The sequence below is a fragment of the Procambarus clarkii genome, chromosome 21 (assembly GCF_040958095.1).
Source record: "Procambarus clarkii isolate CNS0578487 chromosome 21, FALCON_Pclarkii_2.0, whole genome shotgun sequence".
In the NCBI taxonomy this organism is placed as follows: domain Eukaryota; kingdom Metazoa; phylum Arthropoda; class Malacostraca; order Decapoda; family Cambaridae; genus Procambarus; species Procambarus clarkii.
In genome coordinates, this window is record NC_091170.1 from 18701970 (window position 1) to 18728226 (window position 26257).

Here is a 26257-nt window from a genome sequence, read left to right on the forward strand (position 1 = left end):
GTCTGGAGAGTTTCTCATGAGTAGGCTGGCCGTTTTTCTGGTTTTATAGTAAATCGTCAGTTGTATCCTCTGATTTTTGTCTGTAGGGATAACGTTTCTATTAACAATATCTTTCAGGACCCTTTCCTCTGTTTTATGAGCTGTGGAAAAGAAGTTCCTGTAAAATAGTCTAATAGGGGGTATAGGTGTTGTGTTAGTTGTCTCTTCAGAGGTTGCATGGCGTTTCACTTTCCTTCTTATGATGTCTTCGACGAAACCATTGGAGAAGCCGTTGTTGACTAGGACCTGCCTTACCCTACAGAGTTCTTCGTCGACTTGCTTCCATTCTGAGCTGTGGCTTAGAGCACGGTCGACATAGGCGTTAACAACACTCCTCTTGTACCTGTCTGGGCAGTCGCTGTTGGCATTTAGGCACATTCCTATGTTCGTTTCCTTAGTGTAGACTGCAGTGTGGAAACCTCCGCTCTTTTCCATGACTGTTACATCTAGAAAGGGCAGCTTCCCATCCTTTTCCATCTCGTAAGTGAAACGCAGCACGGAACTCTGCTCAAATGCCATCTTCATTTGCAGGAGCAAATGAGAGAATTTTGGAGAAAATCTCCGAATTTTGGAGAATTGATTTTTGATTTACCTCCAACAGTGAAAAGAAATGTACGAAAGATTGAGAAAATTCGTGTTAGAATTATTAATCTTACTTTTTCGGTCATATTTAATAATATATATATATATATATATATATATATATATATATATATATATATATATATATATATATATATATATATATATATATATATATATATATATATATATATATATATATATATATATATATATATATATATATATAATGTCCACTCGTTTATATATATGTCTGACATGCGTTTGAAACAATCCAAGAGGCCACGATCTATTAGGTTACCCGATACTTTGGTGCACAAATAAGCATCGCTTATGGGTGTTACTGGTGTGTCGGACACTTTCACATTGTCAGGCCTCTGGTACCTCTCAGCTGTAAGGCACTGTTCACTGGTTTATTATCTTTGATATTACCTATATATAATATCTTCATGATACTAGAAGGTGGTGCAGTATCTTCAGCCTTCTCCAGCAGTCAGGATGGCTTGGCTCTGCTGAGCTTGTCACTGTGACCAAACATACTCATGTGAACACAAAGAAAAAACACTCATAATATAATGACGTTTTCATCTGTCATTTCCCGTTGAATGACTGTAATTGTAAAACTTTTTTACTAGTTGTAATGAAAATATAATTCAGCCGAGTCTTTCATCCTGAACTCAGTGAACTGCAGTACAAAAGAGAACCTCATCTTAGATACTGTTCGGTGGAAGTTTGAAGCATGGAGAACATTTATGAAATAGAACAGTTTCCTTATGCTTCACTCACCCAGGTGACGCCACAAACACTCACCCAGATGACGCCACAAACACTCACCCAGATGACGCCACAAACACTCACCCAGATGACGCCACAAACACTCACCCAGATGACGCCACAAACACTCACCCAGATGACGCCACAAACACTCACCCAGATGACGCCACAAACACTCACCCAGATGACGCCACAAACACTCACCCACATGACGCCACAAACACTCACCCAGATGACGCCACAAACACTCAACCAGATGACGCCACAAACACTCACCCAGATGACGCCACAAACACTCACCCACATGACGCCACAAACACTCACCCACATGACGCCACAAACACTCACCCAGATGACGGTACAAACACTCAACCAGATGACGCCACAAACACTCACCCAGATGACGCCACAAACACCCAGATGACGCCACAAACACTCAACCAGATGACGTCACAAACACCCAGATGACGCCAAAAACACTCACCCAGATAACGCCACAAACACTCACCCAGATGACGCCACAAACACTCAACCAGATGACGCCACAAACACCCAGATGACGCCACAAACACCCAGATAACGCCACAAACATCCAACCAGATGACGCCACAAACACCGAGAAAACACCACAAACACCCAACCAGATGATGCCACAAACACTCAACCAGATGACGCCACAAACACTCAACCAGATAATGCCACAAACACTCAACCAGATGACGCCACAAACACTCAACGAGATGACGCCAGAAACACTCAACCAGATAACGCCACAAACATCCAACCAGATGACGCCACAAACATCCAACCAGATGACGCCACAAACACCCAGAAAACACCACAAACACTCAACCAGATGATGCCAAAAAACACTCAACCAGATGATGCCACAAACACTCAACTAGATGATGCCACAAACACTCAACCAGATAACGCCACAAACACCCAACCAGATGACGCCACAAACACCCAGATAACGCCACAAACACTCAACCAGATGACGCCACAAACACCCAGATAACGCCACAAACACTCAACCAGATGACGCCACAAACACCCAGATAACGCCACAAACACTCAACCAGATAACGCCACAAACACTCAACCAGATGACGCCACAAACACCCAACCAGATGACGCCACAAACACTCAACCAGATGACGCCACAAACACCCAACCAGATTACGCCACAAACACTCATATAACGCCACAAACACTCAACCAGATGACGCCACAAACACCCAACCAGATGACGCCACAAACACCCAGATAACGCCACAAACACCCAACCAGATGACGCCACAAACACCCAGATAACGCCACAAACACTCAACCAGATGACGCCACAAACACCCAACCAGATGACGCCACAAACACCCATATAACGCCACAAACACTCAACCAGATGATGCCAAAAAACACTCAACCAGATGATGCCACAAACACTCAACCAGATGACGCCACAAACACTCAACCAGATGACGCCACAAACACTCAACCAGATGATGCCACAAACACTCAACCAGATGATGCCACAAACACTCAACCAGATGATGCCACAAACACTCAACCAGATGATGCCACAAACACTCAACCAGATGATGCCACAAACACTCAACCAGATGACGCCACAAACACTCAACCAGATGATGCCACAAACACTCAACCAGATGACGCCACAAACACTCAACCAGATGATGCCACAAACACTCCTACTCATATGGGCGTTCACCTGCGGGATCTGACTGGGAATATTAGTGTTATAGTTTTCTCCAGATCAATAGCTTACCTGGGTCCATCAGTATACCACAGGTGGTCTGATTACTTACTGGTGTTCATCAGCACAACACAGGTGGTCTGATTACTTATTGGTGTTCATCAGCACAACACAGGTGGTCTGATTACTTATTGGTGTTCATCAGCACAACACAGGTGGTCTGATTACTTATTGGTGTTCATCAGCACAACACAGGTGGTCTGATTGCTTTCTGGGGTGCTACTAGTACACCCAAGATGATATAATAGTTTATTGGGGTCCAGCAGTACACTACAGAGATTTGATAGCTTACTGGGGTCCACCGGTACACCACAAGTGGTCTGATTGCTTATTGGTGTTCACCAGCACATCACAGGTGGTCTGATTGCTTACTGAGGTCCCCAGTTCACCACAGGTGGTCTGATAGCTTACTGGTGTCCACCAGTGCACTACAGGTGATCTGATAGCTTAAAGGGGTCCATAAGTACACAACAGGTGATCTGATAGCTTACTGGGGTCCACCAGTACACTACAGATGATCTGATAGCTTCCTGTGGTCCAACAGCACACCACAGGTGGTCTGATTGCTTACTGGTGTTCAGCACACCACAGGTGGTCTGATTTCTTTGTGATGTTCACTAGCACACCACACCATCTCATATCATTCTTGGATCTATTTCGCCTTAAGTTGAGACAATTCTATAAGTTGAATCAAAGCTATATTCCTTATTAATAATGTTTCTAAAACTGTTTACAAAATGCCATGAATGGATGACACTGAGAGCGAGAAGTATATGTCACTACTCAAACCAAATTGATTTTATGAAACTTTTTAAATTGGAAAATTAATAATTCCTTAAGTACAAATATCAACATTAATAGTTGAGAAACTGTAATTTCTGGGGGAGTCCTTTGTGGCCTTGAATATCTAACTTTTCTGAGTGAGTTATGTCTGAAAGATGCCATCAGTCGCAGAGTTTTTTTGGCCTACAGGAGACCAGGATGTAGGAACCTGATCTCACCGAGGTGCAGGGAGCAGTGTCTTTTATATTTTTATATGTCACCACGAGGGAAGGTACCCAGAAAGTCAGCGAGACACAGCACACCACAGTTGTTTATTTACTTTACCTGCAGACTATGAGATGGCGAAATAACTTCACCAAACTATGTAAACAAACGACCGAAAATGATGTGAACTAGTGCTTGCTTGTTCGCCCCGCCCTTCTCCTCATTTGAGGACGAGGAGGAGGAAGCCTACGGCTCGCAGGCTGCTTCATCCTCAGGCATTTCAATGTATTCATTGCTGTAGCTATGAATACAATGAAATGCCAGGGAGGAGGAAGCACCTCAGGTAACAGAACGAAGAAGAGACGGCCGGTGTAGAAAGCCGGCCCAGGGACGCTGAGTTCCAGAAACAAGAACCTAAACTTCTGGGCCTTTGTTCCCAATTCAGATGGGGGACCCCCGAAACTGTCCAAGCCAAATCTCGAACTAAACTCTAACCTGACCCGGAAGCCCTCAGTAGCCTCGGGGCCATAAGCTTAAGAAGGGCGAACACCACCCAAAAAAAAAAAAAAAAAAAAAAAAAGGGAAGGAAGAGGTGTGGCAGAACCCGAGGTCGAAGTGACCAACACCTCCAATTCCAAGACCCTGAAAACCAACCGAGGCATCCAATTGGGCACGCAACCCGAACAGCTGTAGCCTAGAGAAATGAAAAGGAAAAGCGAGCACTGTTTGGGAAGACGAACATTAACAGAAGGTCTGACGAAGAGAGAGCGGTAACAGAAACACACCCAGCACGACTCGGGGTCGAAGGTGTCAACAAACCAACAGGCAAAGCGAGTGAACGTTACCCTGTGCCACATGCAATGTACACCTAAAGCTAATATTTCAAGGTGTACACCTGTACACCTTGAATTAGCGAGGGCCATGTCAATGGACCCTCGGTGGTCCTTTTGGGTATACCCATATGGGCCACCGAACCCACTAAGGATTTCTTGGGCCTGAAACCTTGAGCTAACTAGGAAATCTAGGCACTGGGATGCGATGCCGGTTCTCTCTAGTAAATTAACCCAGTCTAGACCACTCGGCTAGAAAACCTAATTCAGCGCACTGTAGTGCAGCTGCGGATACCCAGTGACGCCCTACCAGGCAAAGACGTTCCAAACTGGGAAATGACAGAAGGTGAAAACCCCACACTCTCTCCAGGGCGAAAACTACCATAAGCGAGGCAGATCTCCCATGAAATGTCCCCAAACACTCCTGGAACAAGCACCCTGGCAGTGCAAGGGAAGCACTAGGGATGGCACGAGAAAGAGAAGCCTAAGCAGATACAGCTCCAAGTGCATAGAACTCCTGCCCCACGCACACTGAAAGTGGAAGGAGCCACCACCAAGGCAAAACAAATTCAATAAAAAGTCGCAGCAGCCTGACACATCAGAGGAGAACTGAGGGTGGAGGGGCCGGTGTGCCGCGGGCTGCCCTCTCCTCCCCCCCAAACGAGGAGAAAGGCGGCACTAATTCATAAAATTTTTGGTCTTTTTTTTTTTACATATTTTGGTGGTAGTTTTTTAGCCATTTAAGTCTGCAGGTATTTCTGGGTGCCTTCCCTCATGGTGACTTATAAATGCCACTGCTCCCTGCTCCTCGGTGAGACAAGTTTCTAGCTCCTGGTCTCCGGTAGGCCAGAGAACTCCGCGACTGATACCAACTTTTAGACATTACACACAATAGGGGCCTGACGGCTGAGTGGACAGCGCTCAGGATTCAGTTCCCAGGGTCCGGCAATCGATCCCCGGCGGAGGCGGACACATACGGGCAGAGTTTTTGACCCAGATGTCCTTGTTCACCTAACATTAAATAGGTACCTGGGAGTTAGACAGCTGCTATGGGTTGCTTCCTGTGTGTGTGTGTGTGTGTGTGTGTGTGTGTGTGTGTGTGTGTGTGTGTGTGTGTGTGTGTGTGTGTGTGTTTACAAGTTGTGTTTTTGCGGGGGTTGAGCTTTGCTCTTTCGGCCCGCCTCTCAACTGTCAATCAACTGTTTACTAACTACTTTGTTTTTCCCCCACACCACACACACACACACACACACACAGGAAGCAGCCCGTGACAGCTGACTAACTCCCAGGTACCTATTTACTGCTAGGTAACAGGGGCACTTAGGGTGAAAGAAACTTTGCCCATTTGTTTCTGCCTCGTGCGGGAATCGAACCCGCGCCACAGAATTACGAGTCCTGCGCGCTATCCACCAGGCTACGAGGCCCCCTGTGTGTGTGTGTGTGTGTGCGTGTGTGTGCGTGTGTGTGTACTCACCTATTTGTGTTCGCGGGGGTTGAGCACTGGCTCTTTGGTCCCGCATAGTCTCGTGCGTGTGTGGGTGTGTGTGTGTGTGGGACAAAACCCAAACCACTTGATTGATTGGCAGTTGAGAGGCGGGCCCAAAGAGCCAGAGCTAAACCCACGCAAGCACAAGTAGGTGAGTACATCGGAGATGTTAAATAAAGTACACGGAGCCTCAAGGGCTCCCCCACAGAAAAGGCATTAAGCAAAACGAGTCTTAGATTATAAATGTGTGAATATAAATAATTTAATTAATTCATTAGTAATAGTAATATAGTTTTCTTAGAATTATAGTTGTAAGACTTACTGTATAATTCCCTTAGAGTCAAGACAAGAGCGGCAACCGTCAGAATGGCAAGTGTGTGGTACCTTGGTCCGACGTCCAGAACGCTGACTCACTAGACTATTCTGTCTTGGTCTCTGACGGTAAGTCTCCACTGGCAGTCATCTTCCTGTCTCACTGATGGTGTGTTATAGTGACTTTACTGTGCTTATGGTGGTGTTATGGTGACTTTACTGTGTTAATGATGGTGTTATTGTGACTTTACTGTGTTAATGATGGTGTTATAGTGATTTTACTGTGTTACTTTACTGCAGCCTAACATATGAATCACTGCTTGGTTGATCAGGTGTCCTTTGGAGGTGTTTATCGAGTTCTCCCTTGAACACTGTGAGTTCTTCCTTCAACACTGTCTGTTTACCCAATTTTGGATACTCAGGGTTCTGTTCCTCATGAATAAGGTGGTCTGGTAGGGCTGGGGCCATGCGTGGTGTTTGTGGGGAAATTCCAGGCAGCTAATCTCTCTTTTTCAAATTGATTTAATAAAATAAAGTTATGTCTTATTTATTTTCTTAGTAAGTAAGTATTAATTAAGTGGACTGTATATACTGGTAAACTGCCTGAAATCTTCTTACACACTATTGGGAGGGACAATTGGTAGCCTAAACCACTTTGTTATGGCTCCTTCTTAAACTACCAATTGTTTACCTTTAAAACTATTATTTCAGTTATTTCATTATATAGTGTACCACATATGGTGGTCTAAACTACTTATAATATAATAATTAATTATAACTACTGCTACTAAAATCATAAATGGCTTAGCTATGCCAGTAGAATGGGCCTAGTAAGGCGTGTAGGTGTAGCCTCAGAATGGGTGTGGCCCTGCCTCTTTGTGCCACGTAATGGCGGCTGGTGGGAAGGACAAGGCTTGGCAAACAAGTAGTTAATTATGTGTGTGAACCAACTGTCTGCTCTACTTCTTGAAGCTCCTCTCACAATTTACCTGTATGGGATGCAAGGAATTTATCAAAGTTCCCTAAACATATCAATTACAGGTATGACATGAACTGTGAGGGTTGTAATGGGGTACACGTACGGTGTTTTGGGGTTTCTCCCACGACCTAACCATCTACCCATAAAAATATTAAACAGTGCACTTGAATAATAAACAATACTTGGTAGACGGATACAGTCGTTGTTGTGATGTTGTTAGGCTGTGTTGCTGGTGTTGACACGTAAATGGGGTGTCTATCTGTATACACCAGTTAGCCAATACAGCGTGGTCGGCTGCTATGGTTGTTGTTGTTGTGTATGTGGACGCCTTCCTCTCTCGGGCAACGCCCTTAACGCTGGTTCCTCACTCAAAGTAATTTTACATTAACAAGGGAACCTAGCTACAATACTTTGTAAATAATTATATTCATTCTTATTGATTACTTTTTTATCAACTTTAGAGACTAAACTAGTCTATTAACAATGTTTCATAATGTAAATATACAATGACTTCCATGACGTCACGGAGTCGATGACGTCACGGAGTCTCCCATTTTCCATCCTGAAGGGAGTACAGACTAGGGGAGACTGTGTTATTTGTGTGTGTGTGGTTGTGTGTGTGTCGGTTTCCCGACATAATTCCCAGGGGGCAGAACACGGGTCGAAGTCCCGTTAAGGACTGCGATCACTTTATTCTTCTCCCTCAGAATTATAGTGCTGCTTTAATTTGAGTTTACATTGTTGTGCAGCAGTCCGTTGGGGACGTATGTCCCATACTGGCGTATTGGGTGCTGGCAGTCGTTGTACGTCTTCTTTCCTGGCCAGTTCTAAAGGTACTAATTTCTCTAAAGTTTTGAGAGTAGTGTTGCCTTTGCATTTTACTTTCACTATTCTCAAGATGCCCTGGCTGTCTGGATGAACAGAGACTATTTCTCCTAGAGGCCACTCAGAGAGTGGTCCGTCACTATCCACCAGAACTATGTCACCAGGGTTCAAGTTAATTCTGTTATAGGGATTGTTTGCCCCGTAATGATACTCCCTCAGAGCTGTTAGGTATTCACGAGTCCATACGTCATTCCACCGACTTATCACCCCTGAAAGATGTTTGAAACGTTGAACCAAATCACTCTCTTTGACATATGAAGGATCCTCTGGTTCCTCATCCGTAAGGGACACAAGTGTTTTGAGAGGTCTCCCATACATCAAATGAGCTGGACTTAATGGTTCACGCTGCAAAGCATCATCAGAGAGGTAGGTAAGTGGTCGGTTGTTAACTCGTGCTTCTATTTCTATGATTACTGTTTGAAGCTCCTGAAGGTCAATCTTTTGGCTGTGTAGGGTTTTCCGTAAAGACTGTTTCACCATACCAACCATCCGTTCATAGAAGCCTCCATGCCATGGTGCTCTGGGAGGTATGAATTTCCAATAGCACTGCCGTTGAGTTAGGGCTGTGCGTACCTTTGGGTGTGTCCAGATTTTCCTCAGGCATGCTTCTCCTGCCACCAAGTTGGACCCATTGTCTGAAATCATTAACTTGGGACAAGATCTACGTGAAGCAAACCTGCGGAAAGCCTGTAAGAATGCTTCGGCACTCATATCGGGAGTCACTTCTAGATGGACTGCCCTTGTTGTGGCACAAGTAAAAAGACAGATATAGGCCTTTACTGGTTTCTTGTCTTTAGTGCCTGTCAATGTTAGTGCTCCTGTGAAATCTACTCCTGTTGTCTCAAAAGGATGAATATGTACGACTCGTTCCTTCGGAAGTGGAGGAGGGCCAGGATATGGACACACTCTGGCATCGTATCTCTGGCATACAACACAGGATTTGATTATGGACTTTACTGTCTGTCTACCTTGGGGTAGCCAGTACTGTTGTCTTAATTCTGTGAGAGTATCTAATACCCCACCATGCAGAGTGCAGTATTTGTGTATATGTAACACAATTAGTTTTGCTTACTATGTGGTGACGAGGGAGCAATATTGGATTTTTTGCTTCCAGATCTATGTCAGCATGTTGTAAGCGTCCTCCGCATCTTATCAAGTTATAATTGTCAGTGTCTAACCAGAGACCCAGATCATGTTGTAGCTTCTTAGGAACATTGTCAATTTCTGTCCCGAATGTGTCGGTCTGAGCTCTTTTAACCCAGTACCTTAAGGCACTAGGGAATTTATGCTTGATTCCTATTTTCTTTAGGAAATCAAACACTACTTGGGTGACACCTACAAGTTTGTTCAGTTCAGAGTACCGAGCAGGATCAATTACCAAAGTCCGAGGTAGTTCCGGGTTCTCAGTGGGAACAGTGACATTGGTCACAATGACTTGTGGCTTTTGTTCAGGCCACTGGTCGCTGATTAGCCACTGAGGTCCATTGAACCACATCTCTGCCTTTGTTAATTGCCGTAAAGTCAGGCCTCGGGAGAGATAGTCAGCTGGATTCTCTTTAGTAGGTACATATCTTAGTTTATACCCTGCTGACAACTCTCGTATTTCCTTAACGCGGTTACTCACGTAAGGATTCTTACTGTTATTGTTTTTAACCCACTGTAGCACTGCCTCATTATCTGACCATACTACTGTTTCTGTAAAGTGGATGTGGCTTAAGGCCTTGATCAGATAATGAGCCAATCTTACACCTAGCAGTAAGGCTGTTAATTCCAGTTGTGGCAGTAATCTTTTCTTTAAAGGTGCCACTCTGGCCTTTGATGTGAGCAAATTGGCTTGCCCATTTGAGACCAGGTAAGCTACTGTACCATAAGCCTTTCCTGAGGCATCACAAAATACATGCAGCTTAATTGGTTCCTTTTCATTTACTGTTGTGTTCCTAGGGAACTTGACAGACTCTAAGATACTTAAATCTTTCACTAACCCTTGCCATTTTTCCTGTAGGGCAGGTGTTAGAAGATCATCCCAGCCTATCTTTTGTTGCCAACATTCCTGTATTATCATCTTCCCATTAATTAGTATTGGACTTAATAAGTCTAATGGGTCGAAGGGTTTGCTGACTTGTGATAGCAATTTTCTCATTGTTAAGTTAGTGGTATCTGTCTCCACTGACTTGATTGTCAACCGATCGGTTGTCGTGTTCCATTGGACACCTAGAACCTTTGTCATCTCGGGTACTTGGTAGTCGGGAAATTCAGTTGTGATCAGTTGTTTTAATTTGTCATTGTTAGAGACCCAAGACTGGAGAGGCATATTGGCTCCCATTAATTCTCGATTGGCCTCATGGTATATGTCCAACAGCTTACTTTCACTGTTGGCTGTTCCTTGAAAGTTATCCACATACAGGTTTTCGCTAATTTCTGTCTTGTTCGGGCTATTGGACTTCTTCAAGTGCGTATCCAGGGTAGCTTGAAGCAGAAATGGTGAGCTTGTGGCTCCGAACAAAACAGACGCAAACCGATAAGTGATTATTTCACTGTTTGGATCATTAGGATCCTTAATCCATAGGAACTTTGTGTAGTTCCGGTCTCCTTCTTGAAGACCTACCCTAAGGAATGCCTTGCTAATGTCGGCCGTATATGCATAAGTCCCTATACGAAACTTTAACAGCACGTCATAAAGCCTTTGTGTTAGGCTTGGGCCTGTTTGAAGGCAATCATTTAACGAAACACTATTCTGCCCCATCTTAGCACTGCAATTAAATACTATCCGTAGTGGGGTAGTCGCAGAATCCTTCTGAACATGGTGGTGTGGCAGATAATGTCCTTCCTTTGGGTTATCATTTGTTACAACTTCGATAAATTTGTCATCGAGCTGCTTCTGTATTATTTCATGGTACAACTTCAAGTTCTCAGGTTGTCTTTGTAAACGTAACACCTGTGATCTTAATTGATTTTGTGCCATGAAGTAGTTGATGGGTAGCTGAGGGTGATTCAGCTTCCATGGTAACCTGACCCAGTACCGATTATCTCTGTAGATAACTGAGTCTAGGTATTGTTTATAAGTACAGTCATCATCTGGGCTAGGTTGTTCAGGGACAATGCCGAGAGTTGCCAGGTCCCATAACTTATATACTGGGGGATCAAGCTCATCCTCGGAAATGTCTCTGAGTTGCAGTGGAGACTGTTCTCCTAGTCATGCAACCATTACTGTGTTGGCATGTTGGTGATCCACAGGTGCGGGTTGTTTTAGCCGTAATACTGGACCTGTTAGTAAATAGCCACCTGCAGATGGTAACACGTTCATACCGTGGTAATCTTCCTTTCCTATGATAAACTTATGGTAGACATCTGATCCCATAAGGATTCCAATATCGGAAAGGTTGTCCGATGTAATGTTATCAGCCAAAGGAATTCCCTTTTCTTCCAGGAATTTGGCTGTTGTTCCTAGACCTTCTATATACAGGTCTGTTGGAAATCTATCTACTACTAGTGCTGGTACTTTTCGTACATAACCTCCTAGTCGTACTGTGGGTCGTACTACCCTGTAAGTTCGGGCTCCTGAGTTAGTCAGGAATCCTGCTATGTTTATCCGTGTCTCCTCTACAGGTGTAAGTTTCAGTTTATCTACCAACTCCTTGGATATAAAGGTCAGTTGGGACCCTTGATCAAATAATCCACGTACGGTGGCTTTATTCTTTCCATTTCTAATGATCAATCGTGCAGTAGGTAGAGCTGATTTATGGTTAGACCTGGTTGTGAAGACACTTATGTCAGGTAACACAGTACAAAGCTTTACTGATGCTGTAGCTCCTTCCTCCTCCTGTGGTTTGGGAGACTTTATACTTGTGTCCCCACAAAGAGCAGTATGGTGTTGACCCTTATGGCACTTAGTGCAGATGCGCATTGCTGTTGTGCAATTGTCGGGATGATGTTCCCTTATACACTTGCTACATCTATGTAACTCCTTGAGTCGTTTTATGCGTGTTGCACGATCAGGGTAGCATCTGCAATTGTACATGGAATGTGATTGCTCACAAAACACACATGGTCTCCAGACATTAACAGTATCTTGAGGAGTCACCGTTTTGGGTGACGCGTTAACTATAGGTTTGGAGGGACCAACTGCATATGTTCCTACACTGCCCTGATTCCACTTTGTGGAGGGGGAAGATGTCTTAGCTTTGTTTGGAGTACTGTTTGTACTCTGTTGTTTACTATTAGTAGCAGACGTAGGTTTAGATGTCGTTTTTTCTTCTGGATTAACTCTTTCTCGTTCTATGATGGTTTGTAAACCCTTTGTAATCTCATTTACAGTCAAGGATGACTTACCTACGAATACAAACAACTTATCCAGTATGTCTCTGGGTAATTTCCGTGTCATATGGACTTGTATTATCCAGTCTGACTCATCCAAGTTCAATTTATTTTTAAGTGCCTTGAGCATGGACTCAAGCTCCAATCTAAAGGCTTGGAGTGAGACTGCAGTATTATCTGGAGGTTTAATGTCTAACAGTTTCTGTGTTAGAATTCTGATGGTCCTTTCAGGTTTAGCGTAATTATCTTTCAGGAGTTGTACTGCATTGTCATAATCATCATCTGTGTGATTTAGATTACAGACTACCTGATACGCTTCATCCTTCAAGACACTCTGTAAGTATGTAAACTTAGTCGTTTTTGGCACATTAACATTAGAATCCACAGAATCGACAAATTTGCTCCAGAAACCGTCCCAACTCTCGTCTTCTCTTCCAGAAAAAGTTGGTAAACTAAGTGATGGCAATTTGACTTCTGGTGCTGTCTGGTTCTGGGAAGTTGTTGTTACAATATTTATATTGGCTTTATGGGCATGTATGATATCATCAAAGTATTGCAACTGTGTAAACATTGTATCTTCATAATCGGAATGTTCTTGTATAACATCTTGTAATGTTACTCCACCAACACTGGTATTCTGAAGTAAAACTTGATATTCTTTCATTTGTTGCAACACACGGTCATATTTGTTCCGTGCAAGCCTAAGATAATTTTCCAATGCTACATAGTTAACTGGAGTTTGTTTACTCATGTTTTCACATGTGCTAATCTGCCGTGACAAATGATCCTTCAATCCTGTGAGGGTTATTTGTACATTTTTGACAGTAGACATCTTGGAAGTACTTGTTAGTCGTATAGACTAGTGTCAGGACTATTTATGGCACTTGTATTAGTAAGGCCACTAGTTTCCGAACTAGAGCTACTTTTCATTTAAATATACACTGTATAATCATACACATTATAATTTGAGTGGTAGACCTGTATCAATGCTGGTATCCGCAAGTTAGCCCATCATTATCACTCTTGGTTGATACAGAGACACAGGTTAACACTCAAAGGTGAAATGATTATAGTTAAATTATACTATAGTTATATTGATATCATATTGACAACACAACTCGGGTTGTCTTAAATACTGCATAAAAATATGTACTTGCTAGGTTGTAATATGTGTTCAACTCTAGACAAGTGTAAAATTCTTACCCTTACACCAGGTTAGCACAATAAATTAGACTAGGTTGCTGTACAACACCAGCCTAAAATGTTCTACCCTTGTGCAAGAATTAGTAGTAAATAATGTGGCATGCAGTAAATGTTACAGTAATGGCAATAATAATGCAATAATTACAAAAAAACATTTATAAGTAACTTATAAGTAAAGTAGCCTCTTATCAACCTCTTGTAATGAAATGAAAAAAGCACAATTGTTAATTTGGTACTGCCAGAACAATAATAGTGCTTGTTGTAAGTTCTGTTTGCTATGAGATTGAAAAGTTAGGCTAGAAAAAATGCAAAAAATATAGCAGTGTCTTCCTGCTATAATGTGTGTAGGTAATATTGCACTATCACTATATGTATGTATAATATCTAGTTCAAAGAACTAAATAATCCGGTTCCGTAGGACCAAATAATGTGGGGAAATTCCAGGCAGCTAATCTCTCTTTTTCAAATTGATTTAATAAAATAAAGTTATGTCTTATTTATTTTCTTAGTAAGTAAGTATTAATTAAGTGGACTGTATATACTGGTAAACTGCCTGAAATCTTCTTACACACTATTGGGAGGGACAATTGGTAGCCTAAACCACTTTGTTATGGCTCCTTCTTAAACTACCAATTGTTTACCTTTAAAACTATTATTTCAGTTATTTCATTATATAGTGTACCACATATGGTGGTCTAAACTACTTATAATATAATAATTAATTATAACTACTGCTACTAAAATCATAAATGGCTTAGCTATGCCAGTAGAATGGGCCTAGTAAGGCGTGTAGGTGTAGCCTCAGAATGGGTGTGGCCCTGCCTCTTTGTGCCACGTAATGGCGGCTGGTGGGAAGGACAAGGCTTGGCAAACAAGTAGTTAATTATGTGTGTGAACCAACTGTCTGCTCTACTTCTTGAAGCTCCTCTCACAATTTACCTGTATGGGATGCAAGGAATTAATCAAAGTTCCCTAAACATATCAATTACAGGTATGACATGAACTGTGAGGGTTGTAATGGGGTACACGTACAGTGTTTTTGGGTTTCTCCCACGACCTAACCATCTACCCATAAAAATATTAAACAGTGCACTTGAATAATAAACAATACTTGGTAGACGGATACAGTCGTTGTTGTGATGTTAGGCTGTGTTGCTGGTGTTGACACGTAAATGGGGTGTCTAGCTGTATACACCAGTTAGCCAATACAGCGTGGTCGGCTGCTATGGTTGTTGTTGTTGTGTATGTGGACGCCTTCCTCTCTCGGGCAACGCCCTTAACGCTGGTTCCTCACTCAAAGTAATTTTACATTAACAAGGGAACCTAGCTACAATACTGTGTAAATAATTATATTCATTCTTATTGATTACTTTTTTATCAACTCTAGAGACTAAACTAGTCTATTAACAATGTTTCATAATGTAAATATACAATGAATTCCATGACGTCACGGAGTCGATGACGTCATGGAGTCTCCCATTTTCCATCCTGAAGGGAGTACAGACTAGGGGAGACTGTGTTATTTGTGTGTGTGTGGTTGTGTGTGTGTCGGTTTCCCGACAGTGTTGGTTGGGGTAGGCCCTCGTGGGTGTTGGATTCCCGGGTTGTTGCGCTTTCTATGGGACATGCTTATCCTACGTTGCAGGAGAATGGTGCTTCTCGTTGAGAGAGGGTGAGAGAGAGTGTGTGTGTCATTTATGTTTTGGTAGGGACGCGAGTCGTATTTTCCTCGGCGTCACCCCTTTTATATGAAAGGAACCGTCGGAAATGCATCCGAGGCCAGTTATGCCCCTTATGTGTACGCACAAATAGTATATTGTAAAAACATGTCGTATCTGAACTTGTGAAGAGAAGCACCTGGACGATTGTTACTGGACAAATTGTCCCCGATTTTCCCAAACAAGTCCCAAAAATTAAATTTTTTTAATATTATTATATTAAGAACATGATTTACTGCTATGATTTACTTTGTTATCTTAAGTTACGTATGTTAGGTTAGGTGATATTTCTACATTAGTCTTAACTCAAATGAAAAATACAAATTATATATAATGTAATGGAAAACTTTTTCATTTCATAAGTATAAATCTTAGAAAAATATATTCTTTCAGATAATTATGTCTCGGCTTGTTAGGCAAATCGGGGCTTGCATACTGGTCAAAGTAAGAATATAGATATATATATATATATATATATATATATATATATATATATATATATATATATATATATATATATATATATATATATGTCGTACCTAGTAGCCAGAACGCACTTCTCAACCTACTATGCAAGGCCCGATTTGCCTAATAAGCCAAGTTTTCCTGAATTAATATATTTTCTCTAATTTTTTTCTTATGAAATTATAAAGCTACCCATTTCATTATGTATGAGGTCCATTTTTTTTTATTGGAGTTAAAACTAACGTAGATATATGACCGAACCTAACCAACCCTAAGTAAGAAAAGTAAGATTAATAATCCTAACACGAATTTTCTCAATATTTCTTTTTACTGTCGATGATAATTGAAAAATCAATTCTCCAAAATTCATTTTTATTTCTAGTCTGACGCGACGCATGAACGCGTTTCGTAATAACAATTACATTTTCAAAGAATTCAGTTTACACACACAACTGTAACCTGAAAACACTAAACAGAGTCAGCAAATCCGTCATACTTTTACTCGCATTTAGGTGAGGTGATATGGCGCAACAGTTTTGGATGAGGTGAACAAATTTGTGACAAATACAAGACAAAACACGAAACTATGGGTATTAATTGGATATGAGAATATAAGAATGGAAGTAACTGCAGAGGGCCTATTTGCCCATACTTCCTCTTGATGCTTCTATATTGACTCGGAGCCTTGAAGTGGGCAGAATAAAATTGTGCATTAATTGGCTGTTGATTGCTGGTGTTGACTTTTTGATGTGTCAAAAAGTCAACACATCAATCATGTGTTGATGTGGATGATCATGTTGATGTGTAACGCATTGTGTTACACATCAAAAAGTCATCACCAGCAATCAACAGCCAATTAATGCACAATTATATTCTACCCACTTCAAGACTCTGAACCAATATAGAAACATCAAGAGGAAGCAGCATCATGCCCAAGCAACAGGGCTCTATTACGGAGCATATAATCCCCTCACACAACCAGACAAGCACCAGAGAAATCTTAACAAGCAACACTGAAATAATCGGCATTTATAACGACAACACTGTACTGTATATCGGAGTTGGCACTTTGAGATGTATATATCACTATGGCACTATGACACTATATATACACATGGTATGCACTTCTTCAGCCCGTCCTTCAAACAAAGACCCAAAAATGATTCCATGTACCCGCCAAACCCCCTGTTTATGAATGAAAAATGGTTTACACACGACTCACAACTGATTTCGTTCGAACACTTCCGGAACAACGGCTTCACTAACGAATTTTGTTTGAACCACAATGCTGTAAATGCTTCACCCATGGTCTACAATTACAAATAATCGCCAACAGAACCTAAACACCTAACCTAACCTAACCTATGCCTATATATGCACAATATGCTAATAATATTAATTTATATTTGAGAAAATTTCCGTTTTGAATGAACAGCATGTAAAAATTGATGAATGCGTCTGTGGGTCGACCACTGGATGTAATGGACTTCTTTCGAGGACGGGTTGCTTTGTTTGGAGGATGGGCTGTTTACAGCGTTGTGGCTTGAACAAAAGTCGTCAGCTTCGGAAGCACTTGTTCTGGAAGAGTTCGGACGTCATCAGTTGTTAGTCGTTTGTAAACCATTTTTCATTCATAAACAGGGGGTTTGGTGGGTGCATGGAAAGGACCTTGGGTCTTTGTTTAGAGGACGGGCTGCCATTTTGTGGCCTAGTTGTCTGAGGCGTGTGTCTGGGAACACCCAGTGCATAAGTTCGAATCCTCATCATGGCTCCTACGGATTTGCTCAGTAAGAATACTGTTTGTGTCGGCAGTGAACATGGTGGTGGAGAAGGACCCTATGGACGGCGTCAAGTGCAACGTGGGGGACCAGACGAAGCAGCGAGCCCAGACTATAGTAAGTAATTACCTCATAATATTAATATGTTATATATTACGTCCAGCCTACCCTGGACTTTGCCTGGTCTTCCTCTAATATGTGTACCAGGAGAGATGTAATTCCTTAGGAATATTGGTGGGAGTTATTTGTAATTAGCTATTTTTCTTACGTGTTGTGAAGGGAATAGGGAGGCTGTAGGGTATTTTATCTGGTGCAAGTGCACAAAATATTGGGAATACAATTTACTTTTGCTTTGTAGTTTTAAAATGTGGTCAGATAAATTAAAGTAGATATGCTTGTATAGCCAAAAATATTTATATAAGAAGTATTTTTGAATGTTTTATACATTTAATTTTTTGTTTTTTTAAAGGCGAAAATTATCTCGGAACATTTTGTACTGAAATCTAATAAACGTCGCGCTATATAAATAATGTTGATGGCATTTCCATAATGCTCACTGACAGACCCGCTACAGAAATGAAGAATTTTTTGTTTATAATTGTTATTTTTTTAGGCCATAATATTGTTTTAATTTGTAATATTTAAAATGGCACTTAAATAATAGTTCACCTTATGGTTTGCCTCAGTCAGGAAGGGTAGGCCTACGGGGCCACCCTCTGACCTGCTCAAGGATGCACCCCAAACAGTTCCCTACCTCCCAGGTAGGTGCTGGTTGTAGGGTGCTCCAAGGTGAACAGAAGCATCAGGTAAATGTTGCCCATAAGCTTCTGTCCTGCCGCGAGACTCGGCCCTTCGACCTTCCTGTTGTAACACGACCGTCCTCGCCAGCTGCCTGCCTCCTTGCGTCCTCGCCAGCTGCCTGCCTCCTTGTGTCCTCGCCAGCTGCCTGCCTCCTTGTGTCCTCGCCAGCTGCCTGCCTCCTTGTGTCCTCGCCAGCTGCCTGCCTACTTGTGTCCTCGTCAGTTGCCTGCCTTCTTGTGTCCTCGCCAGCTGCCTGCCTTCTTGTGTCCTCGCCAGCTGCCTGCCTACTTGTGTCCTCGCCAGCTGTCTGCCTCCTTTGGTCCTCGCCAGCTGCCTGCCTCCTTGTGTCCTCGCCAGCTGCCTGCCTCCTTGTGTCCTCGCCAGCTCCCTGCCTTCTTGTGTCCTCGCCAGCTGCCTGCCTCCTTGTGTCCTCGCCAGCTCCCTGCCTCCTTGTGTCCTCGCCAGCTGCCTGCCTTCTTGTGTCCTCGCCAGCTGCCTGCCTCCTTGTGTCCTCGCCAGCTCCCTGCCTTCTTGTGTCCTCGCCAGCTGCCTGCCTTCTTGTGTCCTCGCCAGCTGCCTGCCTCCTTGTGTCCTCGCCAGCTCCCTGCCTTCTTGTGTCCTCGCCAGCTGCCTGCCTCCTTGTGTCCTCGCCAGCTCCCTGCCTCCTTGTGTCCTCGCCAGCTGCCTGCCTCCTTGTGTCCTCGCCAGCTGCCTGCCTACTTGTGTCCTCGTCAGTTGCCTGCCTTCTTGTGTCCTCGCCAGCTGCCTGCCTTCTTGTGTCCTCGCCAGCTCCCTGCCTTCTTGTGTCCTCGCCAGCTGCCTGCCTCCTTGTGTCCTCGCCAGCTCCCTGCCTTCTTGTGTCCTCGCCAGCTGCCTGCCTTCTTGTGTCCTCGCCAGCTGCCTGCCTTCTTGTGTCCTCGCCAGCTCCCTGCCTTCTTGTGTCCTCGCCAGCTGCCTGCCTCCTTGTGTCCTCGCCAGCTGTCTGCCTCCTTTGGTCCTCGCCAGCTGCCTGCCTCCTTGTGTCCTCGCCAGCTGCCTGCCTCCTTGTGTCCTCGCCAGCTCCCTGCCTTCTTGTGTCCTCGCCAGCTGCCTGCCTCCTTGTGTCCTCGCCAGCTCCCTGCCTCCTTGTGTCCTCGCCAGCTGCCTGCCTTCTTGTGTCCTCGCCAGCTGCCTGCCTCCTTGTGTCCTCGCCAGCTCCCTGCCTTCTTGTGTCCTCGCCAGCTGCCTGCCTTCTTGTGTCCTCGCCAGCTGCCTGCCTCCTTGTGTCCTCGCCAGCTCCCTGCCTTCTTGTGTCCTCGCCAGCTGCCTGCCTCCTTGTGTCCTCGCCAGCTCCCTGCCTCCTTGTGTCCTCGCCAGCTGCCTGCCTCCTTGTGTCCTCGCCAGCTGCCTGCCTCCTTGTGTCCTCGCCAGCTGTCTGCCTCCTTTGGTCCTCGCCAGCTGCCTGCCTCCTTGTGTCCTCGCCAGCTGCCTGCCTCCTTGTGTCCTCGCCAGCTGCCTGCCTCCTTGTGTCCTCGCCAGCTGCGTGCCTCCTTGTGTCCTCGCCAGCTGCCTGCCTTCTTGTGTCCTCGCCAGCTGCCTGCCTCCTTGTGTCCTCGCCAGCTGCCTGCCTCCTTGTGTCCTCGCCAGCTGTCTGCCTCCTTTGGTCCTCGCCAGCTGCCTGCCTCCTTGTGTCCTCGCCAGCTGCCTGCCTCCTTGTGTCCTCGCCAGCTGCCTGCCTCCTTGTGTCCTCGCCAGCTGCCTGCCTCCTTGTGTCCTCGCCAGCTGCCTGCCTCCTTGTGTCCTCGCCAGCTGCCGGCCTCCTTGTGTCCTCGCCAGCTGTCTGCCTCCTTTGGTCCTCGCCAGCTCCCTGCCTCCTTGTGTCCTCGCCAGCTGCCTGCCTCCTTGTGTCCTCGCCAGATGCCTGCTTCCTTGTGTCCTCGCCAGCTGTCTGCCTCCTTGTGTCCTCGCCAGCTCCTTGCCTCCTTGTGTCCTCGCCAGCTGCCTGCCTCCTTGCACCCTCGCCAGCTCCCTGCCTCCTTGTGTCCTCGCCAGCTGCCTGCCTTTTTGTGTCCTCGCCAGCTCCCTGCCTCCTTGTGTCCTCTCCAGCTCCCTGCCTCCTTGTGTCCTCGCCAGCTGCCTGCCTCCTTGTGTCCTCGCCAGCTGCCTGCCTCCTTGTGTCCTCGCCAGCTGCCTGCCTCCTTGTGTCCTCGCCAGCTGCCTGCCTCCTTGTGTCCTCGCCAGCTGCCTGCCTTCTTGTGTCCTCGCCAGCTGCCTGCCTCCTTGTGTCCTCGCCAGCTGCCTGCCTCCTTGTGTCCTCGCCAGCTGTCTGCCTCCTTGTGTCCTCGCCAGCTGCCTGCCTCCTTGTGTCCTCGCCAGCTGCCTGCCTCCTTGCACCCTCGCCAGCTCCCTGCCTCCTTGTGTCCTCGCCAGCTGCCTGCCTCCTTGTGTCCTCGCCAGCTGCCTGCCTCCTTGTGTCCTCGCCAGCTGCCTGCCTCCTTGTGTCCTCGCCAGCTGCCTGCCTCCTTGTGTCCTCGCCAGCTGCCTGCCTTCTTGTGTCCTCGCCAGCTGCCTGCCTTCTTGTGTCCTCGCCAGCTCCCTGCCTCCTTGTGTCCTCTCCAGCTCCCAGCCTCCTTGTGTCCTCGCCAGCTGCCTGCCTCCTTGTGTCCTCGCCAGCTCCCTGCCTTCTTGTGTCCTCGCCAGCTGTCTGCCTCCTTGTGTCCTCGCCAGCTTCCTGCCTCCTTGTGTCCTCGCCAGCTGCCTGCCTTCTTGTGTCCTCGCCAGCTCCCTGCCTCCTTGTGTCCTCTCCAGCTCCCTGCCTCCTTGTGTCCTCGCCAGCTGCCTGCCTCTTTGTGTCCTCGCCAGCTCCCTGCCTTCTTGTGTCCTCGCCAGCTGTCTGCCTCCTTGTGTCCTTGCCAGCTTCCTGCCTCCTTGTGTCCTCGCCAGCTGCCGGTAGCAACAATACCTGACCACATGCATACTACCAGACACAATAGCTGGCCACATGCACCTTACCAGAGACAACAGCTGGCCACATGCACCCTACCAGACACAATAGCTGGCCACATGCACCCTACCAGACACAATAGCTGGCCTCATGCACCCTACCAGACACAATAGCTGGCCACATGCACCCTACCAGACACAATAGCTGGCCACATGCACCCTACCAGACACAATAGCTGGCCACATGCACCCTACCAGACACAATAGCTGGCCACATGCACCCTACCAGACACAATAGCTGGCCACATGCACCCTACCAGACAATTGACGGATACATGCACCCTACCAGACACAATAGCTGGCCACATGCACCCTACCAGACACAATAGCTGGCCACATGCACCCTACCAGACACAATAGCTGGCCACATGCACCCTACCAGACACGATAGCTGGCCACATGCACCCTACCAGACACAATAGCAGGCTACATCAACAATAAATTATTTTGCGAAATTATTAAATTAAATTAAGATGAACAAAAATTCAGATGGCAATCTACAGCATTAAAAACAATGACTCTCTATACTCAAGATGACTTGGATGCCGCGGTGAACATTTTAATGACTGCTGTGGTCTCCATGAGCCGGGGTGAACATTATAATGACTGCCGTGTTCTCCTAGAGCCGGGGTGAACATTATTATGTCTGCTGTGTTCTCCATGAGGCAGGGTGAACATTATTATGTCTGCTGTGTTCTCTATGAGCCAGGGTGAACATTATTATGTCTGCTGTGTTCTCCATGAGCCAGGGTGAACATTATTATGTCTGCTGTGTTCTCCATGAGCCAGGGTGAACATTATTATGTCTGCTGTGTTCTCCATGAGCCAGGGTGAACAATATTATGTCTGCTGTGTTCTCCATGAGCCGCGGTGAACATTATTATGTCTGCTGTGTTCTCCATGAGCCGCGGTGAACATTATAATGGCTGCTGTGTTCTCCATGAGCCGCGGTGAACATTATAATGACCGGTGTGTTCTCCATGAGCCGTGGTGAACATTATAATGGCTGCTGTGTTCTCCATGAGCCGCGGTGAACATTATAATGACCGGTGTGTTCTCCATGAGCCGCGGTGAACATTATAATGACCGGTGTGTTCTCCATGAGCCGCGGTGAACATTATAATGGCTGCTGTGTTCTCCATGAGCCGCGGTGAACATTATAATGACCGGTGTGTTCTCCATGAGCCGCGGTGAACATTATAATGACCGGTGTGTTCTCCATGAGCCGGGGTGAACATTGTATTGGGCATCGTGTTCTCCATTCGATAGAGTGAACACAATATAACAGGTGTGGTGTTGCAGGTGCCGGAGAGAACACAGTATAACAGGTGTGGTGTTGCAGGTGCCGGGGTGAACACTGTATAACAGGTGTGGCGTTGCAGGTGCAGGTGCCGGGGTCGGACACAGTATAACAGGTGTGGTGTTGCAGGTGCCGGGGTGAACACAGTATAACAGGTGTGGTGTTGCAGGTGCCGGGGTCGGACACAGTATAACAGGTGTGGTGTTGCAGGTGCCGGGGTCGGACACAGTATAACAGGTGTGGTGTTGCAGGTGCCGGGGTCGGACGAGGTACTCAACACCCTGCAGATGAAGATGATGAAGATGTACGTAGTGGGAGAGATGCACAACATCAGTACGCCCAATGGTGTCCACATCACCATGGGGAAGTAAGAACTAACAGCACTGTTTTTGTTCTGACGATGGCTGCGTCACTATTCTATTTGTCACTGCTCAGAGCTACACACACATTGATGCTGTGTGTCACTGCTCAGAGCTACACACACAGTGATGCTGTGTGTCACTGCTCAGAGCTACACACACATTGATGCTGTGTGTCACTGCTCAGAGCTACACACACAGTGATGCTGTGTGTCACTGCTCAGAGGTACACCCACATTGATGCTGTGTGTCACTGCTCAGAGCTACACACACAGTGATGCTGTGTGTCACTGCTCAGAGGTACACCCACATTGATGCTGTGTGTCACTGCTCAGAGCTACACCCACATTGATGCTGTGTGTCACTGCTCAGAGGTACACCCACATTGATGCTGTGTGTCACTGCTCAGAGGTACACCCACATTGATGCTGTGTGTCACTGCTCAGAGCTACACACTCTCAATGAGAAGGCCCGTGCCCTCTCCATACAATAAGGCCCATACCCTCTCCAAACAATAAGGCACATGTAATACTTAAAGTAATGAGAAGGTGAATGAGAATTATCTCATATTACACTGACATATTAGATATGACCCACATATGGAGTAGACCTGGAGTGTTATATTTTGATCTTTAAATTCGAGAGGATGAACAATACATTATATAAACGAGGGGGTAGAAATAACGTAACCTACTCTACCCCTTTGAGATATATTTCTTTCTTGTCTCAATAAACATACTTGAACTTGAATTATATAAAATTAAACCAAATTTGGGAGTTTTAAGGAAAATTAATTAGTGTTGTTGTCTTGTGACCAGGACGACGAGGCGCGACCTACAGAGGCTGGAGGTGGGAAATTCAGGCGCCGCTGTCTCCCTGCCCAATAACTTGTGCCCATTCCCCAACTGCACCCACGACTCACCCATGGGAGTCATTCTCCAGGAGTGGCCCGTCATCTTATATGTGAGTAAACTGATCGGCAGTTCTGTCAGAGTGGAGGAAATATTATAAGCGTATAGCATTACCTTGAAGATGAGTTTGGCAACAGTGGATGTCCAGTGGTTGTCAACAAGGCTCGCTTGCTAGTATTTGGTAGTCATTTTATCTTTATGTTTGGATTGTTTGTTTACAGCACGTTATCTTGTTCGCTAGTGTTATTGTGATGTTCTTGTTCTTGTTATTGTACTTGCCACGGTGTTGATGAAGGTGGGTGTTTACTGCACAGTTCCGGTATTGACTTTTATTACAGATATTACTGATGTTTGCTTTCTGTACTGATGACATGTGTTGGTGCAGTTGTTGTGCCAGTGACTTGCAGGTATTGTGCCAGTGACAGTTGTTGTTGTGCCAGTGACTCGCAGGTGTTGTGCCAGTGACTCGCAGGTATTGTGCCAGTGACTCGCAGGTGTTGTGCCAGTGACTCGCAGGTATTGTGCCAGTGACTCGCAGGTATTGTGCCAGTGGCAGGTGTTGTTGTGCCAGTGACAGGTGTTGTTGTGCCAGTGACATGTGTTGTTGTGCCAGTGACAGGTGCTGTTGTGCCAGTGACAGGTGTTGTTGTGCCAGTGACAGGTGTTGTTGTGCCAGTGACAGGTGTTATTGTGCCAGTGACAGGTGTTGTTGTGCCAGTGACAGGTGTTGTTGTGCCAGTGACAGGTGCTGTTGTGCTAGTGACAGGTGTTGTTGTGCCAGTGACAGGTGTTGTTGTGCCAGTGACAGGTGTTGTTGTGCCAGTGACAGGTGTTGTTGTGCTAGTGACAGGTGTTGTTGTGCCAGTGACAGGTGTTGTTGTGCCAGTGACAGGTGTTGTTGTGCTAGTGACAGGTGTTGTTGTGCCAGTGACAGGTGCTGTTGTGCCAGTGACAGGTGTTGTTGTGCCAGTGACAGGTGCTGTTGTGCTAGTGACAGGTGTTGTTGTGCCAGTGACAGGTGTTGTTGTGCTAGTGACAGGTGTTGTTGTGCCAGTGACAGGTGTTGTTGTGCCAGTGACAGGTGTTGTTGTGCTAGTGACAGGTGTTGTTGTGCTAGTGACAGGTGTTGTTGTGCCAGTGACAGGTGTTGTTGTGCCAGTGACAGGTGCTGTTGTGCCAGTGACAGGTGTTGTTGTGCCAGTGACAGGTGTTGTTGTGCCAGTGACAGGTGTTGTTGTGCTAGTGACAGGTGTTGTTGTGCTAGTGACAGGTGTTGTTGTGCCAGTGACAGGTGTTGTTGTGCCAGTGACAGGTGTTGTTGTGCCAGTGACAGGTGTTGTTGTGCCAGTGACAGGTGTTGTTGTGCTAGTGACAGGTGTTGTTGTGCTAGTGACAGGTGTTGTTGTGCCAGTGACAGGTGTTGTTGTGCCAGTGACAGGTGTTGTTGTGCCAGTGACAGGTGTTGTTGTGCCAGTGACAGGTGTTGTTGTGCCAGTGACAGGTGTTGTTGTGCCAGTGACAGGTGCTGTTGTGCTAGTGACAGGTGTTGTTGTGCTAGTGACAGGTGTTGTTGTGCTAGTGACAGGTGTTGTTGTGCTAGTGACAGGTGTTTTTGTGCCAGTGACAGGTGCTGTTGTGCTAGTGACAGGTGTTGTTGTGCCAGTGACAGGTGTTGTTGTGCTAGTGACAGGTGTTGTTGTGCTAGTGACAGGTGTTGTTGTGCCAGTGACAGGTGTTGTTGTGCTAGTGACAGGTGTTGTTGTGCTAGTGACAGA

The 26257-nt window shown here is 45.6% G+C and overlaps 1 protein-coding gene across 1 annotated transcript in view; it reads left to right on the forward strand.

The window, feature by feature from the left end:
- LOC123760677 (polycystin family receptor for egg jelly) overlaps positions 1-26257 on the forward strand; it is a 467012-nt gene that overhangs the window by 264472 nt on the left and 176283 nt on the right. Inside the window, 4 exon segments of the mRNA XM_069328534.1 lie at positions 6814-6916; positions 18164-18246; positions 23464-23579; positions 24390-24534. Of these exon segments, the coding sequence (XP_069184635.1) occupies positions 6814-6916; positions 18164-18246; positions 23464-23579; positions 24390-24534 (447 nt within the window).